The sequence below is a fragment of the Camponotus vicinus genome, unplaced genomic scaffold, assembly GCF_025532165.1.
Source record: "Camponotus vicinus isolate PSW18456_S1 unplaced genomic scaffold, iyCamVici1.0 SCAF_13, whole genome shotgun sequence".
NCBI lineage: Eukaryota > Metazoa > Arthropoda > Insecta > Hymenoptera > Formicidae > Camponotus > Camponotus vicinus.
The window spans coordinates 9,955,135-9,964,858 of record NW_028141949.1 but is presented as its reverse complement, the minus strand read 5'-3'; the positions used below and the strand labels follow the sequence as shown (position 1 = coordinate 9,964,858).

The 9,724-nt window shown below is 42.9% G+C and overlaps 2 protein-coding genes across 2 annotated transcripts; both read right to left on the bottom strand.

Moving 5' to 3' along the window:
* Positions 1-1,734: 1,734 nt before the first annotated feature.
* On the bottom strand, positions 1,735-2,166 carry LOC145963948 (uncharacterized). The gene has a single exon (XM_083086310.1). The coding sequence runs from the start codon at positions 2,164-2,166 to the stop codon at positions 1,735-1,737; it is 432 nt and encodes a 143-aa protein (XP_082942436.1).
* A 113-nt stretch (positions 2,167-2,279) lies between these two features.
* Positions 2,280-6,401, bottom strand: LOC145963947 (uncharacterized). Its single transcript, XM_083086309.1, has 3 exons — positions 6,286-6,401; positions 3,153-4,653; positions 2,280-3,074 (listed from the first exon to the last, which is right to left on the bottom strand). The coding sequence occupies exons 1-3, from the start codon at positions 6,399-6,401 to the stop codon at positions 2,280-2,282; spliced, it is 2,412 nt and encodes an 803-aa protein (XP_082942435.1).
* Positions 6,402-9,724: the final 3,323 nt, after the last annotated feature.

Genomic DNA, 9,724 nt, shown 5'->3' with positions numbered 1-9,724 from the left:
GTGATAGCTTCTGAGGCCGGTCTCTGTCCCGCCACGATATCATACACATCACTCGCAGTTAAAATAATGCGCACCTGGAATTTCCACGTTCCCCAGTTCTCAACACCTTTCAGTTTCGTGATTCTCAGCTGCTCGTTGCTTTCCATCGTTCTCGGGGCACTTTGCACTTTTGCACGTGGCTGGCTAACCTCAAGAAAAACGACTCCGACTCTCGAACTCACGGTTCGCGAAAAATTCGAGAACTAACGCGGAAAAGATCTTTCAATAGCAACCGTATCTGGGCCCATAACCTGTTGAGATTTTAATTAGAAAAGAATGCGACACGGTTGATTGATAATAACCGGATTTATTAAAGCGACCCTGCTATAACGTGTACATCACAACGTGGTCACAGACACAAGGAGCCGCGCGCCTTCAGTCAAGAACCTTCTCGGCTCTAGCATGCGACGCACGCATGCTCTGTAGACACATACGTTTACAGACCTCGCATAAGAGACACAATACACATCCCGTCTGTGCCATATATAATATCTCTAACAATATCGAATGCTCGCTCACGTTTATCTGAAATTGTGTAAAAAAAATTAAATATTAATGTCTTAGAGAGAGTAGAATAAATAGAATTATATTTTCAATACTTTCAACACTAAATTAAAAAAATTACTGTTATACGTACCATTAATTTCTTCTTCAGTCATGTTAGATGAAAATAAAATTGGCAGTTCTCATCAAATGCGCAATATTAACTATATCAGGATCGACATTTGCTTCTATTTTTTGTGGTCCTCCACCAGTTGTGTGATTGTCTTTCCTTTGTTAAAGCTTCTCTTTGAGATTGTTTTAAGTTTGCCCATGACTTTTTCAATTGTTGGACAGTTCTGTATAAGAATATTTTGTTATATTATATGTCAATGCACTTATCACATGTATAACTGAACTAACTTATATGTAACGTAACTTATACGTTACGTTGCATAAGTTAGTTCAGTTATTACTTATCACAATTCTTACCTTAGTTATTACTTATCACAATTTTTACCTCTTCATAAACTAAAGTTGATTGATTATATTTAGTACATATCTCACTCCAGGCACACTCTTTTAACGTTGCACTATCACTTTTTTTACTTCAATTACATGTTTATACTCATCAAGTATTTGGAGAAATACTTTTTTCTCCATCATTGTATAGTACTTGCTTTTGCTAGTGTTACGTTTTTCTTTGCATGACATTCTGTAAATAAATAACATATAAGATATTAATTAAACTTTTTAAAATGACAATAATGGTATTCCGATATTTTTTTTCCAATAAATTACAGAAAGGTTGCAATACACTCGCTTGTATTAATTCATCCAAATTTTGAATTATTACCTGTCACTATATTTTCAATTACTTGCAACGCCAAACTTAGGATAATTCCTTCCGTTGATTTTAAGTCCAACACAAGTTTATAATATTAATTTCCAAGACTGCTTGTATTTTGGATCTATCAGTAAGATAAGAGAAAGTCCAACAAGTATTAACTAAACATTATACAAATATCAATAAATATCTTAATCAGAATTGACTGTAAAATATAATGTAATCAATTAAATGTTAATGAATGTTAATTAATTAAGAAAAAAATAATGCCCGGCTTGATTGAATAAAAAGTTGTGATGCTGAAACATGAGAATAGTCACGGCTAATATTAAACTAAATAGTATATAATTCTTCTTCTTCTTCTTCTTCTATGGCTCGACGGACCAAAAGAGATCCTTGGCCTCATAGAGAATCGTCCTCCAACTGTCACGGTCCCCAGCTACGGATTTCCAGTCTCTTAACCTCAGTAGTTTTAAGTCATCCATGACTGCATTCCACCAACGGTTTCTCGGTCTGCCCCTGGGTCGTCCACCGTGTATATTACCAAACAATATCCTTTTGCATGGGTTATGCTCCTCCATTCTGCTCACATGTCCCAGCCATCTCAGTCTGCCGCTTCTGATGTGTGCCATCGCGTCGATGTCCCCAAAGAGCTCATACAGTTCGTCATTCCGTTTCCTCCTGTATTCATTCTCGCCCACCTTATTTGCGCCGAATATCCTTCTCAGTATCTTCCTTTCAAAGGTGCCCAGTCTCGCGCCATCTGCCTGCTTCAATGCCCAGCACTCTGATCCGTACATTATTATTGGCCTTATGGGCCTTAGGGTTTTGTAGATTATTACCTTAATCTTTCTTGAGAGTTCTTTGGATCTTAGTAAGGGGGTGAGGCTAAAGTACGCTCTGTTGGCTTTAACTATTCTTTTCCCGATTTCTGTGATTCGTTGTTCTCTGACGAAATGACAGAACCTAGATACGTGAATTCCTTTACCACTTCGAACGAGTACTGTCCTAAATTCAGTGTTTTTCCGATGTTTTTCCCTGCATTTTGGTATCTGGACACCACCATAAACTTTGTTTTTTCTGCGTTTACTTCCAATCCAACCTTTTTTGTCTCCACCTCGATTGCTTCAAAGGTCTCCTTTACCGCTTTCAGGCTTCTTCCTGCTATGTCCAAGTCGTCCGCATATCCCAGGATCTGGTAACTATGATGCAGCAGCGTGGCATTTCTTCTGATGTTCGCTCTTCTCATTACTGCCTCTAGGACCAAGTTAAACAGCGTTAGGGCCAATCCATCGCCCTGTCTAACTCCCCTGTCTATTCTTAGGGCCTCTGATGTTTTGCCGTTGACCCTGATCTTTCCCTTCGATTCTGTTATCACCAATCTGCACACTCGTATCAGCTCCTCTGGCACACCCAGTTCTTCTAATGCCTTCCACATTTCACCTCTGATGATGCTATCGTATGCTGTTCTAAAGTCAACAAACAAGTGATATGATGGGATGTTGTATTCCCATAGCTTTTCCAATGTGCATCTCATAGTGAACAGTTGATCTGTGGTCGCTCTATCCTTCCTGAATCCACTTTGGTATTCACCCAACGCTTGTTCATATATCGAATCAAATTTTTTCCTTAGAATAGATGTAGTTACCTTATAGGCGGTGCAGAGCAGTGTTATAGCTCTGTAGTTTTGGCAGATTGTTATGTCTCCCTTTTTTAGTATGGGATTTATTATTCCAATTGTCCAGTCTCCCGGTGGTGTTCCTCTTATTTACCATATTATTTTTACAATCCGATGCAGTATCTCGTGCGCTGTGTTTCCCGCGCTCTTCAGCATTTCCCCGGTTATCGCATCTATTCCCGGAGCTTTGTCATTCTTCAGAGTCCTTACCGCGCCCATCACATCTTCTAGCGAGGGTAGGAGCTTAAAGTTCTCGTCTCCCTGTTCCATAGCTTGTCCTATTTCCATATTGTCCTTCTCGCCCGTGACGACATTGGCGAAGTGTTCTACCCATGCCTGCATTATCGCTTCTTGGTCCGTTGCTAAGGTGCCATTTGCTGTTCTTATGAATTTGCATTGTGGTGTAAAGATTGCTTTAGCCTCTTTTACCTCCTTGAAGAATTTTTTGCTCCTTCCGTTCCCTCCATTTCTGCCTTCTTGTTCCAGGTGTTTTAATTTCTCACGATAGTGCAGCCTTTTTTTCCCTCTCAGCAGTCTTTTTGCCCTTCGTCTTGCCTCTCTGTATTCCTCCTCACGTCCTCTCGTTCCGTTGCTAATAAGCCTTTGTCTGGCATGATTCTTGCGTTTAATGGTTTCCACACATTCCTCATTAAACCATTGGTCTCGAGGTCTTCGCGGCTTTTCGCCCAATACCTCTTCCGCCGTGTGAAGTATGCTAGTTTTTAGTTTTTCCCATAGACACTCTGTATTCTCTTCTTGGTTCCATTCGCTAGATCTTAGTTTGTCTTCCACCAGCTCTTCAAATCTGCCACGCGTCTCCTCATCCTTCAACCTCTCACTGTTCCATATCTTTGTCTTCGGCTCTTCTGGTTTCCTCCTTCTATGGGCAATTTTGGTTCTCACCTTTGCAGTCACCAGGAAATGATCCGAGTCCACATTGGCTCCTCTTTTTGTTTTTACATCTATGATATGTGATGCATACCTCTTGTCCACCAACATATGGTCAATCTGATTCACTATACGACCATCCGGCGATTTCCACGTTCCCTTATGAATTCTTTTATGTGAGAAGTAGGTGCTGGATATGACCATTCCTTTTGCTGTTGCAAACTCAATCAGTTTTGTTCCGTTGCTGCTTGTGTTGTCATGTAGGCTGTGTCTGCCAGTTGTTGGATGATATATTCTTTCTTTGCCTATTTTTCCGTTAAAGTCCCCAAGGATGATTTTCATGTCAAAGCTAGGTGCTTCATCATATGTCTTTTCTAGGTCTGCATAGAAATCCATCTTCTCCTCCTCCTCTCTTTCCTCTGTTGGGGCATGGACCGAAATTGCTGTTATATTGTGCGGTTCCATATTTATTCTAATTTTACAGATTCTGGGGCTGACTGCTTGGAAATCGGTTACTCTGCTGCTCAGTGCTCTGCTCACGAATATGCCAGTACCATACAGATTCCTTCTATCCGTGCTACCGCTATAAAACAGAGTACCATTCTTCTTGTTTAGGATTCCCTTGTTGGGCCATCTTATTTCCTGCAAAGCACACAGGTCCACTCTGTATCTCGTCAACTCGTCCATGGTTTCCTGCAACGCCGCTAATCTATACAAGCTCCTGACATTCCAAGTCGCAAATTTCATTTCGTTATTCCTGGTTCGTAGCCATTTCCGTCTCCGGTTAGTCCGTCCATTCCGAGACTCCTTCTCCTGTCTGCTAATAATATGTTTTTACGAGATAGGGTATTGGCCTATCATCAACCCCCAACCTGGAGGGCCAGCTCTCTCTCTTTTTGTCTCCATGTCTTCCCCCGGGATATTCCCGGTCTCCGACATGGATTAGTAGCGCAACCACGTAGAGGTAGAGGGGAGAAGGGATATGAGAGGTGAGAGGTGTCATTTCCATAGATCCACCATCACGTTGCACATCACTATCCCGGCAGCGCCAAATAGTATATAATACTTCGTAAAATTGTATCTCAAATGTAATGTTTCTATTGGAGAATCCAACGGAAATATGACGGAAACAGCCGATCCATAATTAAGTACTATCTTAAGTAATTCATTTTCGCAAAAACAATCTTATATCAAATATGAATTACTTAAATAAAAATTTCTTGACAAAGATCATCTTATATTGCGACTATGAATTATATCGTTCTTGAGATGATCTTAATTGAATAAGATAGTCTTGACCAAGATTGTCTGGAGCATTACCTTGAGTTTCGACTATGAATACCGGCCTATGTCCACCAAAATCTGACTCTCAGTTCTTCAATTATAAGCAATTTTTTAGCTTTATATTGATGGCACTTTGCGACAGCAAATATTGCTTTACATGGATGGAGCTAGGAAACTATGGTACTTTATAATATAATAGAAAAAGTCTTGTTTTGTAATTTCATTGTTCTTTATTAATAAACTTCAACATTTTTGTTGACTCCGCCTGAGATGACCTCCGGAAAAAGCCCGAGGGGAGTCATTGCCGGTCCCAAGCCCGGATAAAGGAGGAGGGTTTCCAGGCTAGGCTAGCAACCTTTTTTTTTCTTTTTTTTTACATGGGGAAATGCATTTACGCATACTCCCGCCCTTAGGGAAAGGCCGGGATTATGCGGGACTCCGAGGGATAACCTCGACTACCCGCTAAAACCCCATAATGGCCGCTATCGCGCGCGATTGGGGGGCCACGGGATCGCTTACGCACTCGGCCGCGGCCCTTCTGCACGCAAGACCCCTCTCCAGTTAACAAAGAGAGGTCCCTACCAAATGTTGGGGTGTTATACACACCAACCCTCGACGAATATGACGAGACGCGGCCACGCAATCTCATCGCCCCTCCAGGGAGGGACCTATAGGGGGGAACGTCTACGCCCTCAACAGCACGTCCTCCAAATCCCTAGTCGAGGGGGAGTGAATCCCACTCGACCCGCCACTGGACTAGGTGCGGGCAAAGTTAACCCCCGCAGGAGGCGCTAAGGAAGCCGGGCGTATGTCCTTCTCCTCACACCTCCCCTCCTCCTGCGGATAGGAGCGGAGGACGGATCATCCTCTCGCCCCCGCTCCGCGGCTTCCTTCCGCGAGATGACATCCTCGCAGAAGGAGGCCAGGCGCCCCAGGCATCCTCGCTCCCGACCATGGCCTTAACCACAGCCGGGAGCGAGAGATCGTCCCCAATGATGTCTTTGAGGACACGGCGCTACACATCCCAAGAAGGACATTCCTCCAGGGTGTGCTGCGCCGTGTCTCTTACCTCCGCACAGTGGTGGTACTGTGTTGTCGGCTCACGCCTAGCCTTCTCATGCAGGTACTCACCGAAGCAGCCATGCCCGGTGAGTACCTGTACCAATCTAAATGAGAGTCCGTCATGCCGCCGATCCACCCAGTCCTCGAGGACCGGGCGGATGGCCCCGACAGCTCGGAGCCGGCTCTATAGCCAGCCTCTTTTTCCACTTTGAAATAGCTAGCTGCCGGGTCTAGTGCCTAGCAACTTCCACCGCTCGCGGTGTCGGGACAACATCCCACTGGCGGAGAGCGGTACGCCACTCGTATACGGAGGCGTACATCTCCGCCAGCAGGTCCCACGGAATTGACCCCGACACCGCTAGTGCCGCCTCGCAGGAGATGGTCCTATACCCCCGTGTGATCCTGATGGCCAGCCTCCGCTGCAGTCCAAGCACCACGGCTGTACGAGTGGCCTTCGCTTGGACACAGTACAATTGGACATGTTGCAAATGGACACGTTACAATTAGACACAAAACTTTGCACACCGTTCGTTTGCACACCGTTCATTTGTAAACAGAAAAATGCGCACCGTTTATTTGCACACCGTTCGTTTGTACACAGAAAGATGCGCATCGTTTATTTGCACACCGTTCAGTTGCGCACCGTTCGTTTGCACCGTTCAGTTGCACACCGTTTTAATAATTTAAATTTATATAGAATTTAATACAATTTAAAAATATCGCAAATGTATGTGTACACACACACACACACACACGCGCGCGCGGGGGGTGCAAGGGGGGCCTTCGGCCCCCTCCCGCAACCACCCCGCTAGTAGGCAAGGTGAACCTCGCTTTATAACTTACAGCATATATTCATTGTGATTGAATTCTTCGCAATGCGTCCCCTACCGGCGGGGTGGTTGCGGGAGGGAGGCCGAAGGCCTCTAACATATCAAAGCAAACGGTGTGCAACTGAATGGTGTGCAAACGAACGGTGCGCAACTGAACGGTGCGCATCTTTCTGTGTACAAATGAACGGTGTGCAACTGAATGGTGTGCAAATAAACAGTGCGTATATTTCTATGTCCAAATGAACGATGTGAGCTTAAACGGTGCGCAATTGAACGGTGCCCAATTGAACCTTGTGCAAAGTTTTGTGTCTAATTGTAACGTGTCCATTTGCAACGTGTCCAATTGTACTGTGTCCAAATGCACCGTCCCTCGGCTGTACTGCGTCGGCTGGCCATCAAATCTTTGGACCACACGGGGGCCCCATATAGGATCATAGATCCGACCACCCCCATATAGAGGCGGCGGACTCTGTCCTTTGGCCCCCCAATGTTGGTCAGTATACTCCCAAAGGAGTTTATAACTGCCCCAATACGGGGGGATTGCTACTGGTGCTTTAGAGAGCACTTCCCCATGCGGCGGAAGTGCTCTCTAAAGCACCAGTAGCAATCAAGGTACAGCCACAAATATTTCATATAAGGCCGTACCTCGATGCGGACTCCTTCGATGATTATGTGGGGCTGAGGTGGCGGCTTCCACCGAGGCCTTGTGAAATACATTGCTTTGGTCTTATGAAGCGTCACCATCAACCCCAATGCGCGAATACGGCCGACAACCAGTGCCACCCCTACTCGTGCGAGGCGGGTGGCCTCCTCCCAATTGTCCCCCCCGGGCCATAACCAAAGTGTCTTCTGCATAGCAGATGACACTAATAAGGGAAGTATCAAGTAGTGAGATCACCGATTTCAATGAATTTTAAATATGTTTTAGAGTAGCCCCCCCCACTACTTAATAGCCAAGTGAGACGATGCAATATTCAAGTATTCGCGAGAAATTTGCATCGAAAGTTTTCCATGCGCCTTTTATACCGCGCAAATTCGAGAGGTTTGCAGGTAGTGAGCGTAGCGTAGCGGATAAGGTAGCGGACGGGAATACTGGACGTTGCAGGTTCGATTCCTACTTTTTCCAAATTTTTTTTTTAATTTTAAATGTAAATTTTTACAAAATAAAGAAAACACATAGTTGTTTCGAAGAAAAAATATGTAATTGTTATTTGCAAATTACATATTTTTACCGTTAGCTTCCTTGTCGAAATTTTCTTTAAGGAAAATGCTTTTAACGAAAGAAATACGATTTTTAATGCAAAATAAAGTTTTTCGCATTATTACGACGCATAAGAATATTGCACGATAGCGGCATGACATAGCGCCGTAGCAGCGGAGCATTCACGCACACTACCAGGCGCCCGGCTAAAGATCGGTGCTTACTGGCGCAACTTTACTCAATAATTATCGCTTTATTAAGCATTATAGAAAAAAATGTTTCAGGACTTTTCGACTCAATTTTTAATCAGAAATAACGCTGTTTGCTCCGTGGGCGCTTTTTCAGTTACACCCTGTATATACACTCAGTTCCAAAAAAGCGATACACTTGAAATTTGGAAAAAAATCACCAAATTTCAAATGACCATAACTTTGTAAATAATAAAGATAGAAAAGTCTATAAAAAATGAAAATAAAGCTTGAAATCTCTACTTTAAAACTTGGTTCTCCGAAATGTTACGAAATAACGTTTTTAAAAATGACGGATGACGAAACGAGAACATGCAAAATTGAAAAATAATTGAGTTTGCCATGACACGTGGCGAGAATCAAATGTCGCAGGTCAAAAGCATATGATAGTACAGAGATTCCTCTTTAAAATGCTTTTTTGTTCATCTCGATACGATGATTTTTTCGCCGAGTTATACGCATTTGGAGTAAAAAGCCGCTTTTTTTTTCAAATGCGTATAACTCGGTGAAAAATCATCGTATCGAGATGAACAAAAAAGCATTTTAAAGAGGAATCTCTCTGTACTATCATACGCTTTTGACCACATTGACCTGCGACATTTGATTCTCGCCACGTATCATGGCAAACTCAAACAATTATTTTTCAATTTTGCATGTTCTCGTTTCGTCAGCCGTCATTTTTAAAAATGTTATCTCGCAACATTTCAGAGAACCTAATTTTAAAGTAGAGATTTCAAGCTTTATTTTCATTTTTTATAGACCTTTCTATCTTTATTATTTACAAAGTTATCGTCATTTGAAATTTGGTGATTTTTTTCCAAATTTCAAGTGTACCGCCTTTTTTGGAACTGAGTGTATATATAAATACTGTTTATTTAAATATTGTAAATATATTTTCAATAATTCTATTGCTTTACAGATATCTTGTAACCGGTAATTCTATAAAATCTATTTGTTCAAAACGAAAAGGATTAAAATTCGCATTTGAGTAAAATCATATCAAAGATCTCAGAAAATCGAGATCTTTACAACTAACGGGCCTCTCGAACATTCTCGACGTCTCAAATTGCCAGAAAACGCAACCGTTGGCAATGACTCGCGTTTCTCTGTCACCGATAATATCGTGTCATCAAAACAGAGTCAACCGCCGGCGAAATCAGCGTAGCG

Excerpts from the sequence above, each read along its gene's own strand:
- LOC145963948 (XM_083086310.1), bottom strand. The coding sequence starts at position 2,166 with ATGTACGGATCAGAGTGCTGGGCATTGAAGCAGGCAGATGGCGCGAGA.
- LOC145963947 (XM_083086309.1), bottom strand. The coding sequence starts at position 6,401 with ATGACGGACTCTCATTTAGATTGGTACAGGTACTCACCGGGCATGGCT. Across the intron at positions 4,654-6,285 it reads AGTACCACCACTGTGCGGAG|GAGCTTGTATAGATTAGCGG; the intron begins GTAAGAGACACG and ends TTGGAATGTCAG. Across the intron at positions 3,075-3,152 it reads ACGAGATACTGCATCGGATT|GGAGACATAACAATCTGCCA; the intron begins GTAAAAATAATA and ends ATACTAAAAAAG.